The following is a 23865-nucleotide window of genomic DNA, read 5'->3' on the forward strand; positions in this document are numbered from 1 at the left end:
TATACATATAATGCCAAAGGCAGAATGTAAAATTGGAAAGGAGCAAAAGGCGAGTGTGGCCTGCAACTCAGAAGGAGAATTTCTTTTTCCCATGATATGTAGGTTTTGTAGGTATAAGGACTTCCACCTCCATCTCTCTTTTCTCTCCCCATATTCTCCTCTCTCCCCACTATTTCCTCCATATTATTACATAAAGGTTTTCCTGCTTGGTTATTTGAGCCCTAGAAATATCATGAGTTGACTTATTTGCAGTTCAGAGAGGAGAGAATGTACTTTGGTCTCTTCTAGGAAGAACGCAAAATGAAAAATAATTAGAAATGCAATTATAGTGATTCTGCTTATTGGTAAGGAAGAAGTCTAAAGGAGGGGTTAGTATTGTGGCTTAGTGGGTAAAGCTGCTTTTTGCAACACTGGCATCCCATATGGATGCCCATTCTTTTCCCAGCTGCTCAGTTCTTATCTAACTCCCTGCTGGTGGCTGTGTCTGGGACCCTGCCACCCATGTTGAGACCTGGATGTAGCTACTGGCTTTACTTGGCTTAGCCTTAGCAGTGGTGGCCATCTAGGGAGTAAACCAATGAGTGGAAGATCTTCATCTCTCTCTGTCTCTCTCTCTCTCTTTCTCCTTCTCTGTAACTCTTTCAAATAAGTAGTCTTTTTAAAGAAGACGTGTATGTACCTCTCATAAGTACATATTTTCATCGATGAATAATTCTGTGTGATAATACATAATCTTTATTTAAAATAAGTTTTTCCTTCTGTAAATTTGGAAACTTGAGTTGTTAGATGTTGCATAGTTTGATTCACTGATTTTGTGTATTCTGTGTCTTAGGTGGTGTTCTTACTCGCTGAGCTGGATTTATTGATCAAGAACTTCCGCTATCTGGACACACTGTTTATCTTTACAATTTTTGCTTGGTCTGTTATTCCCTTCTTATATCTAACATGCTTCTTGTTTAATAGTAGCACCAGTGCCTACATGAAGCTCTTCGTATTCAACCAATGCATAGGATTTTTTGGTGTGGTTATGGATTTTGTGCTAAACAGCATGCAGGGTAAGGGCTTCCTGTGATGTGCCTCTCAACACTGCTCCCTACTCTAAGTTCCACACAATTACATTACATAAGCTAATGTTTCAACATTTCATGGACAGGTTAAACATTATTCCAGTTGATATTCCAGACATCTCACATTTTGAGGGGATGGCCATACACAAATTTATTTTTAAGCAAGTTTTATCTCACCCCTCCTCAAATGTATACTCGTGTATTGATTCCTATGGAAAGAAGATGTCAACTATTAAAGAAACCCTCAAACTCTGCACAAATAAGAAAATTCCCACATCAAAAAAGGCAGGAAAATCTGAGACAAAGTCTCAGATATGCCAGCTTGGCCCATGAGCTCCCCGCTAGGGATACAATCCCCAACTTGCACCTTCTTCCTGAGGAGCAAAGGTTTTTATCATATGCCTGGCACCTTAACTTTTAAAGTTCCAGTCAGAGATAACTGCTGTCTAAATCATCTGGTTCTGGGGGTGAAATGCGCTAGAATTTGTAAGTCTCTGTTATTGACAAAGAATAAAGAGGTGCTTTGGTCTAAGTAGCCCCCTGCCCCCGGGACATGGAGCAAGATGGTAAGTAAGATGCTCCAGTTACCAGCTTCTCACAGGAAAAGCAAATTGAATAGCTGTTCACACACCAAATCACCTGTGTCACAAAAGCTATAGAAACTAGGTAAGAGAAAGCAATAGAAAGTAACATGGAAGAAAGCAGGAAGGAAAGAGATAAAGGCCTATGTCGCCTCACCCCTAGCTCCAGATCTCACAGAATATAGAGAGGTGCTTCTTACTTGAAGGAAAGGATATTAAGTCCTTAGGCTTGGGAGCCACTTCCAAGCCCACCGTGATAAAATGCAGCATCTTAGTTTCCTGACCCCAGGCCTGTACTTACAGACTGAATATTTGGACTCAGGCATCCAGGGGACAGCCTCCACCATCTCTTTCTCAACCTGTGGCAGAAAGTGGAGCAAGATTCCAGTTGCTGCAGAGCAGGGCAACAGAAGTCTTAGGTCCTTCACTTTAGAACTCAGAGCCAGGCCCTCCAGAGTGAGACCCAGCACCTAATTAAGCACAGTGCTCTAGATGGAGGCCAAACTTGACTGCTTTCCCAGGCCACAAGCAGGGAGCTGAATGGGAAGTGAAGCAGCCAAGACATGAATCAGTGCCCATTTAGGATTCTAGTGCATACAAGGTGAGGATTTTAGCCATTAGGCCACTGTGCTGGGCCCTGTACTCTTTATTAGATGGAAATATATCCCCTTGCTCCTTGGAGGTGGAAGATACTTCTGTACTCTACAGAGAAGGACTTAAATTGTACAGCTCTTTATTATTTTTGACATCTACTCTGAAGTGGCCAATGAATGTCCACAGTTATTTCTGGCTATCCATTTATGCATATCTGTGCCAACTCTGACCTTTTTGGGGCTGCTTGATGTAACTCCACTATCGAATTTTCAAATGAGCTTAGTACCTCTCTCAACCTCACTCAGGTGACCACCACTCTTTCGTCAGGGTTGTACAAATCTGCCTTTGTGTTTATCTTTATTTCCAATAATCGGTACTCAGTCTTTAAGTACTTTCAATGACATTTTATATTTCCTGACATTCAATTATTATACAAATTTACTTCATTATTTACAGAAACTTCATGTAGGAGTATTTATTTCTCTGGATATTTATCATTGTATCATTGACAAAATATTTATTTCTTCTCTCCCACTGTTGAATTGGTCATTAAATTTCATAACATTACTTCATTATTGACCACACTGAATAAGAAATGTGTGAAATAATCGGTGTTGGTTTCCTGTCCGCATCAGGTGAGAGGAAGCCAGCTTAAATGAACATCAACTTTCCTAAAATGATTTTCTAAAGCTCTGTCAGCACAAAAGGGTGTTAAGATAGAAGAGACAGGATTTTTTTTGGCAAGGCATTAGAGTTTTTGTGAGGATGGAATTGTGGCGCTTTGTAATTTTCTCAGTCTAACATGGTTAACTTGGGAATATTCTGTTTTTTTTTAATTCTTTTTGAGGCAAGTCATTCCATATAAAGCATACTTACGTTATCTTCTCAATCACAGGCGTAAACACTACTATAAAAAATGTCATACTTAATACACTCCTGCTGGTGCCCTTTTATAACCTTGGGATGAGCATTTGCAAGTATTATGATTTTCAAGAAGAAAAAGCATTGTGTTCCTCCTCCACAAACGCTCCTACCACTGCCAAGTGTGAAGAATGTGAGTATCTGGAGCTTTCCAAAGCCCATCAGAGACAGTAATGGTCAGTTACTAAGCACATGTGAGCAATCTATGTGCAATATTGTGAATCTTTGAAATAATGCATCATCATAGTTATGTTTATTTTGAGGAAAATCTTATACGAATGTAAATAACTTGGCTTATGTCACACAGCTTCTACAAAATACAGCTAAAATTTATGTGGCAGTGAATATCTAAGACATGTATATAATTGTGGTCTGTTAATATTTGTGTTTCTGTCATACTTCTCTTCCAGTACACTAGTTTTTGAGTGGAAGGTGCCAGTTTAATATTAAATTTCTCATTATCCTTTGTGGAATCATCAAGCTAGAATATAAATTAGCCAGTCAAAAAAAAAAAAAAAAAGAAAGAAAGAAAAGAAAGAGCCAGGCCTCAGAATTCTGTGGCACCATAACCAAAGGTCTACCTTTTATAACACTGGAGGTCCAGAATAGAAGTGATGGAGGGAGGAACTGAAAAAAAAAAAATGTCTAAGAAATAGTGGCTGAAATTCTTGCAAATAAAATATAAAAACCTATAGAGTAAACCCACAATAGGTTAAAATAAAATCCATGCCAAAATATATTACAATCAAAGTTTTGTAGAGCCACTACTCTATGCTTTCAGAACTACCCTCTGTAATATCATCAAAGGAAAGATTATTTAGGAGCGAAGAGGGCCTTTGTTTCTACTCTGTATTTTGCTTAGTGTGAATATGCATTCACCAAATGATGGCGACTTTATGGTACATGTTGATTATGGATACTTATAACTACTGCCAGCATAAAAACTGCAGGATTAAAAATGCCTGCGTCCCTTAAAGAATGTTTATGTACTGCTTAGCATACAAAGCAAACAACCAGTAAATACATTGATTCTGTGTAAACTTGATGCTATAGTACTTCCCGTTTGTTGGTTTCTTGTAGTTTGTTCATTGTCTTAATTTTTTTTTAAAAAAAGAGTAAGCCCCTACCATATTTGTTATTCTTGTCATCAGTAAATAGACGCAATGTATATAGTGTGAATGACAATACAATTGGACGGTATGTGATTGCAATGGCGGCCACAGGATTTGCTTACTTTTTATTAATTCTCTTTCTGGATACATATGCATGGAGATTGAAAACATTTGTGTTTCAATATATTTTCTTTGGTGTCTACAAAAAATTTAATAAGGTAAGTGACAGACCGTGGGCCATAGAGATTACTCTGTAACAAATGAATAGCATCACCCATACTTCACTCAGTTTCTAGCTGTGTGAAAAAGCATTCAATCCATGTTGATCAGGATCTTCGTGATTCAGAAATCATCACAACTTGAACTTTGTGACTTTTTTTCTTTTTAATATTGTGTCCTTTCCCACTCTGAATATGCAGTGTATACTGAGTGGATCATAATAGAAATCTTTTCCTTAAGGAACTTCCCATTCATTCAAGTTCCACCCACCTCTCCCCTGCTCCATACCTCTAAAATCCCCAGGTGATACTGGTTCTGCTTGTCTGAAACACATTTTCTAGTAATTCTCTGAAACAGCTGTTCTTATTTTTGGTGTTTATAAGAATCCTGCAAATTGGCTTTTTAAAAATATATATTTATTTTATTTTTCTCACTGGAAAGACGAATATACTGAGAGGAGGAGATGCAGAAAGATCTTTTGTCTGCTGGTTCCACTCCCCAGGTGGCTGCAATGGCTGGAGTTGAGTTGATCCAAAACTAGGATCCAGGAGTTTCTTCCGGGTCTCCCATGTGGATGCAGGGTCCCAAGGCTTTGGGTCATCCTCTACTGCTTTCCCAGGCCACAAGCAGGAAGCTCGTCTGGGAAACGGAGCAACTGGGACGCATAACAGCCCCATATGGGATCCTGGTGGATGCAAGGCTAGAATTTAACCACTAGGCTGTTATACCTGGCCCGCAGATTGTTTTTTAAATTACAAATTGCTAGTCTCTATCAAATTAGAACTAAAAAAAAAATTCCAGGAAAATAAGCATGTGTTCTGATTAAAAAAAAAATCACAAAATACTGAAAGTATATCTAAGAGGCATTGCCAAACTTTGGGTACTGTGTGATACAAGTGAATTCAAAGATGAATCAGCTTAGGAAAGGCAAGGAGATTGGAAATGGTACAAATAATTCATTATGCCCTGAGCCAAATCCCAGAAAAAATGACTGTGGAAGATGATAGGGGCGAAGTCAGGCAAGGACTCACATTGCTGGACTGTGGATTTTGTACTTCATATTGAGGGCAATGGGAACTATCAGAAGGAAGAATTTATTTTCATCAATATTTATTGACATTTTTAAAATTAAAAGTAGGGTGGCAGGGAAGAGAGAAAGATCTTCCATCCACTGGTTCATTTCCCAAATGGCTGCAATTGCTAGGGCTGCACCAGACCAAAGCCAGGAAGCTGAATCTTCATCTTTCTAGTCATATTAACAGGAAGCTAGACCAGAGTAAGAGCAATCAAAACTCCAATTAATACTCCAATTTTTGCTTGTCTTGGATTTTGTTATAAATGGCAAGCTTTCATTCATCTTTATGATTGAGTGGTATTCCATTGAGTATATGTACCAACATTTCTTTATCGGTTCCTCTATTGATGAGCATCTGGGTTTAGATCATGTGCTTGCTATTGTGAATTGTGCTAATAAAAACATAGGGTTGTGGATAGCTCTCTCTCAAATGCAGATCTCATTTCCTTTGGGTCTATTCCCAGGAATGGAATGGCTCATACAGTAGATCAATTTTCAGTTGTCTAAGCACTCTCCATACTGACTTCCAATGTGGTTGTACTAGTCTACATTCACACCAACAGTGGATTGACACTACATTTTAATCATGAATAGACAACACAAAGGACAGTGATGCAATAAGATTTTATCAGCTAGTGACATAATAGCCCTACCCTTCTGGTCTTCCCTGTTAAAAGATTTCGTGAATTCCTGGTTACTGTTTTTAAATTCAATTGAGACATTTTCTGCATAAAATCCTGGTTTTCCCTTCTTTTTATCTGCGAAGGGAAAAACAATCTTTTCCATACTCTTAACATTATTTGTATCTTCTAGATCAGGATATACTTCCTTGTTAACAAATATAATTATTGGTAGGGGTCAGTGTTGTGGCAGAGTGTCATATACCATATCCTGTGAGGCTAGCAACCCATATCAGTACACTTCTAGTTCAGCTGTTCTATTCTGGTACAGCTCCCTGCTAATGTAGCTGGGGAAGCAGTACATGTTGTAGCACTTGGGCCCTTGGCCACCTACATGGGAAACCCAGATGGGGTTATATGCTCCTTGCCAATGCGGCCATTTGGAAAGTAAATCAGTGGATGGATGAGCCCGTTGTGTGTATGTATGCGTGTGTGTGTTTGTGGGTATCTCCACATTTCAAATACATATTGTTAAAACTTTAAAATTAATGGCATTTGTTAAAAATACAGTGTTTTGTGGTGTCTTTTTTGATAGAACATGCGTCTTACTCATGCAAAAGAACTCAAGTTTCTGAACTTCGACAGCAGGGGATTAGTTTGTACTTGAGAACTGAGGCGATATACTGGAAGTCTCCTGGAAGTTATTGAAATCTTTTGTTTTCATATTTTCAAAATTAGCCCCACTTCAGCCTTCCTGAAGTCATCCAGTATAGAACCTGATGCCACAGGGCATCCATCTCTATGATTCTTGTCTTGAAAATGCAGGAAACTGTGTCCAGGGAATTATCTGGAGAATCTGAAGATGAAGATGTAGAAGAGGAAACATACAGAGTTCTGAGCCAGCCCCTGAAGTTGCTGAATGCCACAGTTGTTATTAGGCAACTCATAAAGGTAATGCCACTCACTCACCAACATAGGCCAGCTTCATCCCCACTTAACAGTGTTGTCAGGGGCTTATCGCCCTTCTTTGGGATCTATTTGTATTCTCAGTAGAATAAGAGTTATTACAGTACTGTCAGGCAATGTTGTCTATGGGGATTTGAGGTATGGATTGTACTTAACTTATAGTGGTCTTTATATGTTTATATACACATGTACAAATACATATGTGTATGTATGCATGTAATGTTTTTAATTTTTTCTGAAGATATATTTTAAGGTTCCAGCAGTCCTGGCTGTGAGAAATATCTCCCTTGCAGTCCAAAAAAAGGAGTGCTTTGGGCTGCTGGGATTGAATGGAGCTGGGAAAACAACTACCTTCCAGATTTTGACTGCAGAGGATATTGCTACCTCCGGGGATGTGTTCGTTGAAGGCTTTAGCATCACCAAAAATAACATGAAGGTAAGACACTATTTATGATGTGAGAAGTATGGTGACTTTGGAGTGCAAGTAAGAGGCAAGTGGTAGATTATAGGAAAGAATCATGGTAAAGCATTGATAGTTATAGTACTGATTAACAATGGATAAATACATTTTTTTTAGCAGAGGAACAGGGAGGTGATAAAGGCAGTTTTATCTTGAAGAATGTAAATCGAGAATATCTTGAATTCTTTGAAGCTACTGGAGTAAAAGGAAAATTCTCTAAGCAATACCTCTACTATATGTCAGATAAAGTGCTAGAATCTCTTTCAAATTAGTTGGACATGCAATTTCTGGCCTAATATTTAAGAAACTTGGAGATCACCAACTCCATCCAAACAAGTGAAGACCTGAACAACCACTTTTTTAGATCAAAGGATAAGGGAGGTCACAGAGGACATCACTGCTTCCAAGTTGGAGATGCTAAGAAGTGGATACATCAAATTATAGCTCACTTGAGCTCCAATCCTGAGCAGAGACTTCAGAGGGAATGAGTGCCAGGTCTGGAAAACTTGAACCACTACTGGTGCATTGCTGGAGGCTCATTCACAAGGTTGGGTTTTAAAGCTCCATGGGGACTCAGTTTCTGGGAGCCCCAGCTTTTTGTGAGTTTTGTTTCTTGATGTTCTTACCACTTGCCTCATTCGTTATTATTTCCTCAAATATTTATTTTTATTGGAAAAGCAAATTTATAGAAAGAGACAGAAAGATCTTCCATCTGCTGATTCACTCCTCAAATGACTGAGCTAATCTGAAGCTAGGAGCAGGAGTCTCTTCCTGGTCTCTCAAACGGGTGCAGGGTCCCAAGAGTTTGGGCTGTGCTCCACTGCTTTCCCAGGCCACAAGCAGGAAGCTGGTGGGAAGTGGAGCAGCTGGAACACACACCATTGTTCATATGGGATGCTGCACTTAGAGGTGGAGGATTAGCCAGCTGAGCCATTGCACCAGCTAGAAAAATCCCTCTGCAATCCTGAATGAGACAGGAGAAAGAGCATATGTACAGCATTTGTTCCTGTGTCATACCTCCAGCAGGAATTACCTGATAAAAGCCTAACTTGCTGGGGTTTTATCAAAGCCTAAATAGCTGTAGTAGGGAAACTACCCAAATCCAACTTGCCTTATTCATCCGAGCAGACAAGAAGAGAGAGATTCATCATTAAATAAACCTAATTAATAAATCTATTAATGCAATGCTTATTTTTGTCATGAAAATTCAAAATATGCTATTTTAGCAATATTCAAGTACACATCCTAAAAGTATTATTTCTGCCTAACTTAAAGTTTGTATCCTCTCATCAAGTATCTATTCTCCCCAATTCCCTGTCGATGGTAACTACCACTCTGTCTTTGAGTTTTACTCTTCCAAAGGGTTCCAAGTTTGAGATAATTCTTACTTGTATCTGTGCCTAGCTTATTTAATATAATTTCCTCTGGGTTTGTAAGTACTACTGCAAGTTACAGCATTTAATTTTAAGGCCTGAATAGAATTCCTTTGTGTATATATACTGCATGTTTTCTTATCCATTAATCCAGTGATATTTATACAGGGTGTCTGAATATCTGGGCTATTGTGGATAATACTTCATTGCAGTGAATATGGGAGAACAGATGTTTTTTTCAGTACACTGATTTCATTTTCTTTCTTTCTTTCTTTTTTTTTTTTTTTTTTTTTTTTTTGCTGCACAGAAGTTACCCTCTTACTTAGTCAAGGTTGAAGAGTCTATCTCTAGTTTTTATCAATAGCTTATTTCTCATATTACTATTGTAAGTCTTTTTATTGGTGTAAGTAGAACGGATTTCCTGCATTCTATAGGCAGTGTTCCAAGAAGACAGCCATTCTCCAGCTGTCAGTCTCCCATTCTCTCTCCTTTTATCAGTTTTAAAATATAGAGTTTTAATCCACTCTGCATTCACAGGCTTAATTCAACACTAACCATAATATTCAGTCAGTTATGGCCACAGTTCCATAGGGTATAAACAAGGGCTAAAAACAACAATCATAAAATTCTGTGCTAACTGCCATAGATCAGAGACAAAATATATGGTTTTTATCTTTTTGAGACTAGCTTATTTCACTGAGCATAATGGTTCCCAGTTATACCCATATTGTTATAAAAGACAGAATTTCATTATTTTATTATTAATATTATATATGTGTGTATGTGTATATATATACATGTGTATATATACACATTTTCTTTATCCAGTCGTTAATTGATGAACATCTGAGTTGATTCCATATCTTAGCTATTTGAATTGAGCTGTTATAAACATAGGTGTAAATGAAGCTCTTATATGCTACTTTCACTTTATTTGTGTAAATTCCCAGGAGTGGAATGGCTGATTCATATGGTAAATCTATTTTTTAAGTCACTCAGAAATCTCCATAGTGGTCATTCCTGCTTATACGCTCACTACAGTGGATTAGGGCACCTTTGTCACCACATCCTTACCAATATTTATTGTTCTCTTCCATTTTGTTGATTGCCTCTTCACTTTGTTGATGGTTAACGTTGCGGTACAGAAGCTTCTTGGCTTGGAAATCCTTCCAAGGTCCATTGACTGACATAATCCATCTTATTAGAAGCTCCATTTGCCCAGACTTTTGCTATCAACGCTTGACTGGGATAATTTTCCAATTTGTCCTCCTTCCTCTGCTATGGTACTAGATGTTCTCTGCAGGCCACAATGGGCTGCGATATCCTCCATGTGCATCTGGGCCTGCCATCCACTGCTTTGTCTTAGCCACTGAGAAGGTCCAGTTATGACACATGCACTGTGTGGTCTGTCCACAGATCATGCAATTCTCCCCATGGTTGGAGTTTTGAGTCCAGTGGCTCAGTTGGGGGATTCCCAAAGAAACTTAGACTGAGGTAATCCCTGACCTGACTCTTGCCTGTTCCTGCCAGTACAGTATCTGGCACAGGGTCTGTTCAATCCATCATCCACATCAGCCAACACGCACACTGGTAGTTGCAATTGCTGGGTCAGTTTTGTCTCCAGTCCCATTTCTTATGCAAGCCAATACATATCATCATTTTACTGTAGATTTATAAATTCAGATATTTAGACTGAATATAATCTGCTGTTTGTACTGTGTTAAGATTTTCTTTAAGATTAATGCTGGGAGCTTCAAAAATTCGTGGAAAAAAAATATGCAAGCGTTCCATGAACTTTTTGGAGCCTCCTCATTTGTGACTGAAATTAGAAATTAGATGCCAGCTCTGCTCACCTGCATCTTAGATGATGCTCGAAAACCAATAATGCATACATTAGGGAGATTGGTAACCCACCTGATAACCTGTCATCCATCGTAATTATTACCAACCAGGTCTCCTTCTGTGACAGTATTTGAATTTCATATTCTAGCATCTCTTAGGTTGAATTCATTCAGATTTATTGGAGAAAATAAGATCCTAAGATTAAAAATCATCCTGTTATCAACAGTAGACCTCACAGTCACACTACCAATTTTGGGTGACATTTACTTTTTTAAGAACTTCCTTTAAGCCTCAGTGAATGAAGGTTCAGTCGATGGTACACTAATCTTTTTCTATCTATTCTCCTCCTTCAGGTGAATATGCTTCTGTAAAGAGGCATACTTTACTTCTATTTTAAAATTATTTTTCATTTGTTTCATGTATTTATGATGACCTTATGATAAAAAGATAACTACATCTTATAAGGTTTTTATCTTATACACATCTTATGATTCCAGTGCATGATAATAGCCTCCATTTACAGTGATCTAATAATCAGTGGAAGACAGGAAATTCTTTGTAAAGTGTGTGGTGATGGGGTGGGTAACATCGTTTGAACCATGGGCTGGAGAATTTCCAGTCCTCTGTTTCATCCATATTTACTAGATACTCTATGCCATCTATATTTACTGTTCATTTGCTTGGTTACCATTCTGTTATTTTAGATAAGGTCAAAAATAGGCTATTGTCCACAGTTTGACGCCTTGCTGGAATACATGACTGCTCGAGAAATAATGACAATGTATGCCAGGTTGTGGGGTGTCAAAGAGAGTATGATTCCCACTTACGTGAACAACTTTTTGAGATTGCTGGAACTGGAATCCCATGCTGACAAGTATATCTATACTTACAGGTGAGATGTTACACCATATTAGTGTAATGATTGCAGCCAAGAGTGTTAATCTGTGATTCTGCTCTTTGAAATGAATGCCCACATTTTAATTTGCATTCCACAGACAGAGAATGACTATAAAATAATCAAATGTGCTTCCAGGGTCGAAAAACCAGCAATAGAATAAATGCACTAGTACTATGTCTTCCTTTTGCAGTGATAAAATGAACCTTTTTCCGTTTGAATTGCAGCTATTGAATTACAGAAGAGCCTCTCATCTGATCATCACACATTATATACATACATTACAACATACTGTACTGCATAAATATTCTCAATTGTTATGTGTCAATTAAAAATCTTGTACTGCTACACCCCATAAATATGATTACATATAAATATACACACATGGGTATTAAATCATTGTAATGTTTAACTTCATCTTCTTTTTTCTTCTTCCTTAACCACCAAGTGGAGGAAACAAACGTAGAGTAAGCAATGCTATTGCTATGATGGGAAAACCTGCAATAATCTTCCTAGATGAGCCATCAACTGGCATGGACCCAGTAGCCCGACGTCTTCTCTGGAATGTGGTGACACAGACACGCGAAACTGGCAAAGCTGTCATCATAACCTCCCACAGGTGTGGACTAGAGGGGGTTGAAACAATCATATGAGGGAATTTATTTGGGACAATCAACATTGGATTATAAATTTGCCTGAGTATGTGAGCTTCATTGTGATCAGAATGAATGGAATAGCCAAGAATTTCTGGAAATGGATAGAAATTGCAGTTGCTTCCAAGATTTTCCTTCAGTGTTTAATTTGAAAAAAAAAAAAAAAGCTCCTTTTCCTATTATCCATGTGATTATAAAATGCAACTTCCCATTTCAAGGAGAGTTAGCAGAATCTTGAATCGATTACAGAATTTCTTCCAGTGAGACATTTATAGGCTAACCTTTCTGATATCTTGTTTTTCCAGCATGGAAGAATGTGATGCTCTTTGTACTAGGCTGGCAATCATGGTACGGGGAAAGTTTGTGTGCCTGGGAAGCCCTCAACACCTCAAGAATAAATTTGGCAATGTATACACTGTGAATATCAAATTCAAGCCTGATACAGATGAGGATACAGTAAATGAATTCAAATCATTTATTGAGAGAGTTTTCCCAGGTAAGTTGGTTTGGACTCATTTTGTTAGAGATGTGTTAGATATTATTAATAATACCTACTACCTATATCTTGTATGTCTCCAATAACTTTTCATGTGAGTTATTTATATATTTGACTTTTCACATAGAGTTTTCTATTTGGATGTGTGTTCCTGTAAACATCTTGTGTCTGGTTATGCTAAGAAGTTTTCCCCGATACAGAACTATTCACCAGTCTCTTGCATGACTAATTAGGCAGATGTATGTTTGGACTATCCATATAATTTATTATCTCAAGCCACAAAGTTTGAGCCTAACTTCAATTATTTGAACAAATAATCTGTTATTTTATGCTGGGATTGTCATAAGAAAATTCCAGAAGCTGGATAGGTTAAACAGCAGAGAGATTAGAAGTCCAAGTTCAGAAAGTCAGCAGGCTTCATTTCTCCTGAGGTCTCTCTCCTTGGTTTGAAGAGAAACTTTTATTTGCTCTGTCCTCATTAGAACTTTTACTCTGCGTGTGCATATTCCTGTTGTCTCTTGCTTTCCTTCTAAGGACACCAATCACAGGGAATTAACAGTCTAATGACTTCATTTAAGTATCATTATTTCCTTAGAGGCCCCATTTACAAAATCACATGGTGATTAGGGCTTCTTTCAACATCAGAAATTTGAAGGCAACAATATTCATGGATTTTGAATTTTTGGACCAAAATAAACTTAACTTTTAATGCTATTTTCCATGAACTTTTTGAATTATCCTCATACATGGAATGTTCCGTATACTTACTGAATGTATATTGAGTATTAGGAATAAAATCTGGTAGTAACAGAACTTTGGAGGGCCCAGGTTTTTGGGACATTTGAGATGATTTGTGTCTTTAAGAATTCCCCTGAACTCCAATAAAAATTATGCTTCAATACAATAAACTGCTAAATACAAAAATGAAAATAGACACAAGACAGCTGAATAGTATCCTACAGCCATTTTAAGGTGGATAGAAGCCGGTTGTATATAAACTAAAATTCAAATGTCAATGAAGTAGTCATAGGATGTGGTTAAGAACTTGCATTTTCTATCAGTCATTGAATACCATGTCAATTAACTCCATAATGTTGTAAACTGTTATCGATGTTATGTTATGGCTTTAAATTGATTGGGACAATATTCTGCCAGCTCTGCTTTTATACCAGAGATGGTCTCCCCAAGAAACTGTTGAATTTATCTGGACCATAAGGTGCTGGACTCTATGCTTGGTACATGCTTGCAATGAAAGAAGCATGACTGGATTTGAACTGTAATACTGCAGTAAGGCGAAGTAATCCAGCATGTGGGGAGTGGTTGGGGGAACCTCAGAGACTATGAAACAATGTCATAAAATGAAATGAAATAAAAAAAAGAATTCCCCTGAACTCCACATAATAAAATTATTCCATTGGGAACACATCTTCTGAATGCTTAACCTTGTCATGTATACTGAAAAGAGTTTTTTTTTCTTTCTGAATTATATCTCCTTTTATATTAACCCTACTCACTCCTCCACTGCATATGATTAAATTAATGAAGCAGTGTTTTGGCAGTTATCAATGAAGCTTAGAAGATTATTTACCTGTATTTTTTTTTCCTTTCTTAGGCAGCAAATTGACACAAGAGAGTCAAGGATTCCTTAATTATTACATTCCCAGCAAGAAAAATAGCTGGGGAAAGGTAATGGCTCAAACTATGCCCTTTTAACATCCTCAGAGGGCACTAATAGTGGAAAGTATCTGAAATTTACACAGATGGAATGGGATCCCAGCATTATAGAAGCAGTCTTTAGATTTCTTTTCAGATACCTCTAAAACCCGATTGCTTCTGTTGCTTCCCGTAAGTCCCACTATTGATACACACCTGTCAGGAAACTGGGAATGGTGACCTGCGTCCTCTGGACTTCATGATTTCCTGTTCTTTCTCATCTTCCCCTTCTATAACTTTTGTCTTCCCAAGTAAACATAACATGATGTGGAGAAAGTGGAGGAAAAACTAATCCAGGCTGGGGGCTGGAGAGGAAATTGCAATGCTAACAGTCCTTTTTGCTGTTCTTAAAGGTATTTGGAGTTTTGGAGAAAGCTAAAGAGAAATTCGAGTTAGAAGATTATTCCATCAGTCAGATAACCCTGGAACAAGTGTTCCTGACCTTTGCTAATCCAGCTACAACAGGTCGTCAGAATGTGGAACCATGAGTTTCAGCTACAGTCAGTGACCCTGTATCTTTCACTGGCTATTCTTGGATACACAGAGAGAAACTGCTGTGTTTGTATATCTTGGTGTAAATAGATTTAAGTAATAAAGATTTTCCCCAGTGAGAAAATTTGTTTCGATTTCTTTGCAGTTTTCAGTGGGTGGCCTATGCATACAACATGTTGCAAATCTAAAGACAGTTGATTAAATTCCTGTTTTCACCCCTAGAACTAGGGGAGCACCATTTATCAGAGTGGGAAGGTTATTCCTGAGCATCCTGAATGTTTGAACAGAAATACCCAGAAATGGGTGCTAGCTAATGTGACAGCCTATGTTGCTTTATGATATTATGTTTTCACATCAGGTTATGGATATGAAGCAATAAAGCCTGGAGTAAATCTTTCTTTCCCGTAAAGATACCCATGCACGGGTACACACGGGTTTTATATCATGAGTCTAAAGTCAACTCAAAGGAACATACCACCTTTGTAAGGGAATCTTCACTCTTGAGACCATTTTAGAATCCAAGAGCAGAAGCAAACATTCCTTTAGGTAGTGTTCTTTCTATCCTTGGCCCACCCCTAATTCTCATTAAGAAGTCATGAAGTGGAAAGGGAAAGAAATCAAGAATGTCCTCATCTCAATTTTTAATTATTTACTTAGTCAAAAGGCATCATCTTCAACGTCCATAACATCCTGAGACAAGTAGAAACTGGTGTTGCAGAGTGTGAGCGAGATCACACTGGACCCAAGTGTAGTATGTTAGTAGGAATCTTAAGCTTGGCAGCACCAGCTTCCACTACACTCCAGGAGCCACTGCGCCAAGCAGCAAAAGTCACGGGTTTTTAAGCTCTCATCCTCCAGATTGAGAGCCATGCAGTACAAAGTTTCAGGCAGGAAGTAAGTTTCTAGAACCCAAAGTTTTCCTACAGTCAACTAACCTAAGGTAGCACGGCAGGAGGGGCCAGGTGTGCAGAACCTCCAGAGTAACATGCTGTCAGTTGTGAATGCTGTGGAAGGCAGGAGGTGCAGTGTGCACTTTAGGCGCCTTCAGTTAACCTGAATGATGCTAGAGGAGGTAGGAACGGCAGAGTGCCGAGACTCAGTTTCAGTGCCCTGTCTGCTTTTTGTCAAACTGACAAACGGTGTATGCCATTAGTGGTGGCGCTCCATTACACTGGGAACCAGAAACCCAATTCAAATGTGTGGTAGATAGTATTTGAGCCTGCTGCCTGCCAACATATGCACAGTAGGAATGGGAACAGGGCCAAGACTTGGATCCAGGTAAATAACTCCGATAAATAATGCAGGCATCCCAAGAGACAGCTTAACTGCTGCCCATGAACAGTATGAGAAACCTAATCCGGTCTTTAGGACTTGTGGTCAGACAGATAATCAGACAGGTGGAATAGGTGTTACTGAATCACCAACGTAGAACTGTTCCACGAAGCTGCTGTATTTGGGGATGGTTTGTTCAAAAGTTGTTACAGCCATAGCTGCTTATGGAGTACTAGAGTGACGTCCAGAAGTCCGTCTCTGTTGTGTTGGTTTCAGCTAGAGTATGTCCTGCCTCAGTTTTCATTCCCACACCTGTGCTATAGATCCCTGGAAACCAATTTCAGAATTTATAAAACTGGTTTCCCAAGTGGGCCTTCTTTAAAAGGGGAAAAGGAAACTCATTAACTTTTCTTTTTAAAGATTTATTATTACTGGAAAACCGGATATACAGAGAGGAGGAGAGACAGAGAGGAAGATCCTCCATCCGATGTTTCACTCCCCAAGTGAGCCACGCCGTCCTCGACTGCTTTCCCAGGCCACAAGCAGGGAGCTGGATGGGAAGTGGAGCTGCTGGGATTAGAACCGGCGGCCATATGGGATCCCGGCAAGTTCGAGGCGAGGACTTTAGCTGCTAGGTCACGCCGCCAGGCCCGAAACTCATTAACTTTTTTTTTTTTCCTTGTAACATGTGGGGACTTTATTTTGGTTGTTTTTTTTTTATTAATTATTATGCATTATGTGACAGTTTCATAGGCTCTGGGAATCCTCCCACCCCTCCCCACGCCCCTCCCCCCTGGTGGATTCCTCCACCTTGGTGCAGTATTACAGTTCAAATTCAATCAAGATTCTTTCCTTGCAAACATATACCAAACACAGAGTCCAGCTACTTATTGTCCAGATGGGTTGAACAGTTTCTTGGGGAGACCATTTCTGGTCCAAAGTTAGAGCTGGTAGAATATCATCCCAGTCAATTAAGAGTCCCAATATAACATTAACAGCAATTTGTAACATTATGGAATTGACATGGTTTTGCGTAACCAGTATGTTAAAAAAAAAACCAAAAAACAAGTTCTTAACCACAACCTATGATTTGCTCATTGACATTTCAATTTTAGTTTGTATACAGGACCGGCTGCTATATACCTTAAAATGGCTATGAGGTACCACTCAGCTGTCTCGTGTCTATTTCATTTTAGTATTTAGCCATTTGTTGTGTTGAAGTATAATTTTACTGATCTTGGCAGATTTTAGGATAATCTAGACTGGCTTGTAACTCTAACAAGACATTTGTCAACAATTAAGGTGCAGAACATTTTTTTTGGGGGGGGGGTGTGCAGGAAAGTCCCCAACACCACCGTGAAGAGTGACTAATCTGCGTGTCCCACCCAGCGAGGCATGAGCAAATCCATGCCAGCTCTTTCCTGTCAGATTCCAAGCTCTTTCTTTTTGTTGTTTGTCTATTTATTTTAGGTTTTTTTAGTTTGTATGATTGTTTGTTTGCTATGAGGGGTTTTCGGAGCGATCCTGATGGTCATTGCAAGGGAGGGTGGGGGTCCAGAGGTGGAGCCAGGCTCGGACCAGAGAAAGCTCTCCTCCCTGGTCCCGAAGGACGTTTATTGTTCTTCTGTTTCTGCGGACCGCTCAGGGCTTCTGGTTGTCTTTCCGATGACGTTGGTTTCTATACGGTAGTGTTTGGACTTCTTCCATCCCCAGCGGAAGCTCCGGTTGGGGGTGGGTGACCTCAGAGTACTCGGCCTCCGAGGGCATCCAATTCCCTGTGGCCTCCTTGGCAGTTGGGATATAGTCCTTGTTGCTCGTATTAATAGTTTGTGGTGAAGGTCTGGGAGTCTTCATGGTTGGGATCCAGGCTTTCTCCTTGCCAACTGCTCACCCTGGAGTGCCCCCCTGCTCCACGCACATGACCTCCTGTTAAGAGGTTGTCAGCATCACACCCGATTCCCCCCTCATGCATTGATATAGTAGTTTTACTATTGTTTAGTGCCGCTTTGAATCTGTTGTCTATGAATTACCAGATTTGATCTTGATAGGCTATATTGTACTTTTTCCTCACTCTTTTTATGGTCCTGAAAGGCTTCCCTGCACTCCCCCCCATTACGGATTAACATAGCGTATTGAGGGTATAGTAGGTTTTACAGTTTTTCGATGTAGATCTCAAGTATTCTGACATTAACTGTTGGTTTATAGATTATATCGCATTATCTTATTGTATTGGGTACAGGTTGTTAGAGATTGCAATAATATTACAATATACAGGTACTATCAGGTTGTCATCTTTTCATCTCAAATTAAGGCAAACATGTGGTATTTAGAAACTCATTAACTTTTAACTTAGCATTTAGTATTTGTCTGATGTGGTCTTTGCGCCCAGATTTCCCAAAAGGTTGTTTAAAAGGACCCACTGTGAGGGGAGCGGTGGTCCAGGAAAGGGGAAGAACTTCGTGAGCATGACAAAAGTCCGTGCAGGAGACGGGTGGGTTTGGTCAGAACACAGAACACAAGAAACAAGGTTGTTGGGGTCGCATGAGGAAAGCCCCATGCGTTAGGCGAGGCGGGATGACGGTGCGCTTCGAGCGGCAGGACAACCGGTGGATCCAGCGGGGACTGCAGCTGGCTCCCAGCACTAGACCCTGGAGTGCGCGCGCCGGGCCGAGGCCCGCGGGGCGCCTGCGCGGTGGGGCGGTTGTGAGGAGCGTTGAGAGGCGGCCTCGCGCGCTCCAGGCTGGCTCCCCTCAGCGGCGGCGGCGGCGGCGGCGGTCGTGGCGGTTGCGACGCCTGAGCGGTGAGTGCCCAGGCTGTCCCCCCTGCTCTTCCTCCTCCTGCCTGAGGCGCCTTACGGTGGCCGCCCTGGTCTCCGGGGTCCTGCAGGTCCCCAGGACGCCCTCCGGAGACGAGCAGGCGCTCCGGGTGCCGACCCTCCACACCTTGTCCTCAGAAGCTAAACGAACCGTGACGGACTTGAGGGGTTTGGGATCCGTTCTTTGTGGTTGTAACTCGCATGACAGAAAGCGAAGGTTTGGACCTGACTCGCGGCTCTTCCGCCGTTTTACCAGCCGTCGGGCTCACCTCTCCTGGGCTCATCTGTGAGGTGGGAATGTGGAGTGGGGGTAGGTTGAACGCGGGCCTCCAAGGGGGACACTAGCCAGGGAAATTGTAAGTTGGGAAAATGTTCAAATCCTATCAGCCTTGCCAAAATTGAGTAAAATAAAAGTTAGATGGAACAGGATAGAAAGTTGAGGTTTTTGAGGAGTCTGGGAGGCTGATATTAGGGTTGCTGGAGAACTGGCCCCAGGTTACTGAGACCAGGGGATGTGCTGGAGGCAGCCCGCCCGGGTGTCAGAGAGGAGAGTTTTCACAGGCAATGATCTCCATATTCAGCACAAAGCCCCTCACCACCACCATCACTTTGGGGCCTGAGAAAGGACACGGTGAGCCCTGGTGAGGTGGTCCCAGGCAGACAACCTCCACAGAGGAGGAGCGAGTGTCCCTGCAAGGAGCAGAGAAATACTGGTTTAAGAGGCAGGAATCCTTGGGCTTGGAAAGAGGACAAAAACTGAAAAGCTTAACGTCCTGACTTACTGTGCCAGCTTCACTCCATGGCCAGAACACACTCAGCTAAATTAGAAAGCTCTTAAAAGAAAACATAGGAGGAAGTTTTGGTAGACTTCTGATAGGCAGAGATGTCTTAATGCACTCAGTGTATGGGCAATGAAGGAAAATTATTTTAAAACATGCTGTTGGATTATGCTTATCACAGTTCTATCCAAGATTATTATAGAATTGGTGTTGTTTTGTGAATGGAAGGATGTGTTGAGTTCAGTCTTTGCTAAATGAACTCTAGGAAAAAATTGAGTATCTTCCTATGTTCTGGAAAGTTTAATCAGTGTTAGAATCTGTAGGATATGCAGAATTTCTGTGAGAAAACATCTAGCACTTTGATGAGATGTATCTTTGTTGTGTCCAGTGACTTGAATTTCTTCAGTGAAAATCGTTCTGTGATGTACATCTAAGTGGTTACATTTTGGTATATTGTATTCTAAAAAAATTTCACATTCAGGAGCCAGTTTTGTGACATGTAGGTTAAGCCACCAGCTCCAATGCCAAATTCCCATATATGTGTGGGTTCTAGTCCAGGTTGCCCCACTTTTAATCCAACTCCTCGGTAATGTGCCTGTGAAAGCAGTAAAAGATGGCCCAAGTGCTCCCAACCAAATGGGAGACCCAAGTGGAATTCCGGTCTCCTGGCTTCAGCCTGGCCTAGCCTTGTCTGTTGCTTTATCTTTCTCTCCCTCCTCTTTGAACCTTTCCTTCTTCCAGAGCCTATGAAACTGTCATAAAATGAAATAAAAGTGTGTGTGTGTGTGTGTGTGTGTGTGTGCACTGTCATAAAGCACAGGAAAAACATAGCTATTGATGAAATGCAAATGAAAAGCAAAATGACCCCAGCTGTGAGCAATGGCCTAGGTTACATTGCTGGGAGAAAAGCAGCTAATAGCTGGCGGACATACTGGGCCTGGTTAATGCCAAATTTATGTTAGCCGTATCAGTGTGCCAGCATAGTCACCTTGCCTGTTCAATATTTTTTTCTAAATGATAAGTGTGTGTGTGTGAGTGGGGGAGGGTGGTGATGATTCTGTGAGCTCCGGGGACGGGGGTGTCCAGCAGCACCCTGGTTGCCTCAGGCCCGCCTACATGGTGAGTGCCAGGTCCATGAGTTGGGAGGTCCAGGCCACCCTCCTCAGAAAAAATGGAGCAGTGGAGGATGCACATGGAGGGTATGTGGCCCCATTGGGGCCTGCAGAGGAAGGAGGGTGGAACAAATTGATCAACTACCCCAACTAAACTGTGACAGCAAATATCTGGGCAACTCTAAGGTCTACTGTGTCATCCAGTGCACATTGGAAGGATTTCCTCATCCTTGGATTGGTGATATTGACAGCATTTCAGAGCTGTCGAAACCACTTAAGCAGAATCTTTGGGATATGCTCCACACTGGGGACCCTGGGTTGATGTCATATGGCCATTCTCCATCTCTGGGTGCTTGGAAGGTTAGGAGGCTGCATGTGGCTTCTTCCCTTGTCTCCCCAATTCCCACAGATACAGGAAGAAAAAAAAACAGAAAATTGGGAAACAGTGGTCTCACACACTTTCCTCTAACCATCGCGCCTTCCCACCCTGGTCACTTATGTAAACATCATCAACAATAAAAATTTTAAAAAGAAATGCAAAATGAGCTATCTCCGTAAAGATATTAGAATGGTCAAAAGATTGACAAAGCCAAATGGTAGAGCAAAAGGTCTCATTAATTATCAGTGAGTCTGCAAGATGGTCCACATACCTCTTTTTATCTAAAAATGGGTATTGATGCGGTGCCACTGGAGCATGTTGAAGGTCTGGGGTTGTGAGGGCCAGCCTGGAACCTCTGTGTTCTAATGCTGAGTTTGTACTTGCTGACCTGAGTCTACCAAGGCTGGCCTTGGTGTTACAGGAGATGTGTAGCCTTTGTCTGCAGGTTCTCATCTTAGATTTGAGTCCCATTGCTAGTCTGGTGCTTCGATAGGCCTGCATGCCTTAGTCATGGTGTCTGGGGGTAATCTAAAAACCAGAGTTTTTGGGTCTGACTCGCCTTCAGGTGGGTTTGGAACCTGATTCTCTGGGAGTGGCACTGATGCTGATTTGAGCCTAAAACCTGGGGACTTCAAGTCCTGGCTAGTGCTGGAGTTGTGCTGGAGCCTGAGACCGCTGGAATTAGCCTAACACTAGGGAAAACCCAGAGAGTGAGTCTGCTGTACTGCTCTGGATCTTCAGGCTTTAGAAGAAGAGTATCACAGGCCCAGTGCAGCCAGGTATTAGTCTGAGCCTTATGATACAGATGCTATGGCACTGGACAGTTGTAGATCCTATGTCTGTAGGGGCCTGACTGACAGCTGTGTGTGCTGTGTAGGCTCAGACCCTGGGGTTGTGCAGGGTGACCCTGGAGGCTGTGTATTTTACTTGGTTTCTCACTGTTAGTTTCTGATAGACATACGTTGGTAAGATGTTTTTCATGGTTGTACCCTTAGTATCAATAGTTTGCTGATTTGTTTTTTATTTTTCTTAATTAACATTTTGAAGAGACTTGGGAAGGCTGCTGGCCAAATTCACCTGAGAATTTGTATCAACAACTTGTTTATCTTTATTTTGTGCTTGAAATTTTGTATATGGCAGAAGATATTTAATAATTTTGTTTAAAAATACAGGAATAAACATCTTCTTTAACTTTTTAAAAGCTTATCATTTTTTATTATTATCCTTAAAGCTTCATTAGAAAATTAAATAAACTAAGTAAGTGTATGAAATTTGCATATTATTGGTTATTCTTAATTATTTTCCTTTTTATTTAAATCTTTTCTCTCTCTGCAGAATTGAAGTTCCTCCCTCATTGAAGAATGGCCTGGTTGGGGTGCAGAGCTTTTAGGAGTCTTCTCTGGAAGAATTTTATTTATAAGGCAAGTTGAATTTTCTATAGTTGTGTTGCAACAGCTCTGAGGCCACACAGGAGAGTGATGACAACCTGATCCACTGTATCAATTTATTATGTTTTCATTTTCCCAGTTCCAGGTCTGGGGTTATATGTACAAATATAGAGTTCCCACAGAGTTAAATAACAATAGAATACCACATAGAAATGAAAATGAAAACGAGTCAGGGTTTTGCTATTACAGATTGAAACTGTACTTGATGACCACTTACATATTCTTTTTCTGTGATATATCTGTCAATGTAAAAGAGTTAAGCATTTGTCAAGTTAAAGACTTCTGAGATCAGTTAGCATAATCTTATTTTCTTTTCCACTTCTAGAAGCGGCGAGTTTTGAATTTACTTGTCGAAATGTTCTTGACGGTTGTTTTTTGTTTTGTGGTTTTGTTAACACGCAAATATATTGCTGCAAAGAAGAGTGGACCTTACCATTATGCTGCTCAGAATGTTGACAACGTACCTGCATTCATCAGGATTCCCCCCATTACTCCCTATCCTTGGGAACTGGCTTACGTGCCTTCCAAAAGTACAGTAGTACAGAATATTGTTGAAAATGTGAAACAAAGTTTACACGTCGATATGAAAGGTTAGAAATTAAGATTTTTCTGTAAAAAATATATTATTGAATTGTTTTAGCAAAGAAATACCTTTTTTAAAATTTATTTATTTTGTATTAATTATATTGCATTATGTGACACAGTTTCATAGGCTCTGGGATTCCCCCAACCTCTCCCTATACCCTCCCACTATGGTGGATTTCTCCACCTTGTTGCTCTATTACATTTCAAATTCAGTCAAGATTCTTTCATTGCAAGCATCTACCAAGCATAGAGTCCAGCATCTTATTGTCCAGATAAATTCAGTGGTTTTTTGGGGGAGACCATCTCTGGTCTGAAGGCAGGGCTGGCAGAATATCATCCTGATCAATTTAAAGCCACAACATAACATCAACAACAATTTACAACATTATGGAATTA

The 23865-nt window shown here is 40.3% G+C and overlaps 2 protein-coding genes across 2 annotated transcripts in view; both read left to right on the forward strand.

Moving 5' to 3' along the window:
• LOC101526161 (phospholipid-transporting ATPase ABCA3-like) overlaps positions 1–15139 on the forward strand; it is a 58925-nt gene extending 43786 nt beyond the window's left edge. The window contains exons 22-31 of the mRNA XM_058680882.1: positions 833–1055; positions 3138–3296; positions 4315–4493; positions 7015–7140; positions 7397–7591; positions 11535–11722; positions 12174–12344; positions 12684–12874; positions 14487–14560; positions 14941–15139. Coding sequence (XP_058536865.1) covers positions 833–1055; positions 3138–3296; positions 4315–4493; positions 7015–7140; positions 7397–7591; positions 11535–11722; positions 12174–12344; positions 12684–12874; positions 14487–14560; positions 14941–15075 — 1641 coding nt within the window. The 3' untranslated portion in view covers positions 15076–15139. The remainder of the gene's footprint in view (positions 1–832; positions 1056–3137; positions 3297–4314; positions 4494–7014; positions 7141–7396; positions 7592–11534; positions 11723–12173; positions 12345–12683; positions 12875–14486; positions 14561–14940) is intronic.
• A 7991-nt stretch (positions 15140–23130) lies between these two features.
• LOC101526410 (phospholipid-transporting ATPase ABCA3-like) overlaps positions 23131–23865 on the forward strand; it is a 60041-nt gene continuing 59306 nt past the window's right edge. Inside the window, exon 1 of the mRNA XM_058681090.1 lies at positions 23131–23474. Within this exon, the coding sequence (XP_058537073.1) occupies positions 23240–23474 (235 nt within the window). The 5' untranslated portion in view covers positions 23131–23239. The remainder of the gene's footprint in view (positions 23475–23865) is intronic.

This window comes from Ochotona princeps, chromosome 24 (genome assembly GCF_030435755.1).
Source record: "Ochotona princeps isolate mOchPri1 chromosome 24, mOchPri1.hap1, whole genome shotgun sequence".
NCBI lineage: Eukaryota > Metazoa > Chordata > Mammalia > Lagomorpha > Ochotonidae > Ochotona > Ochotona princeps.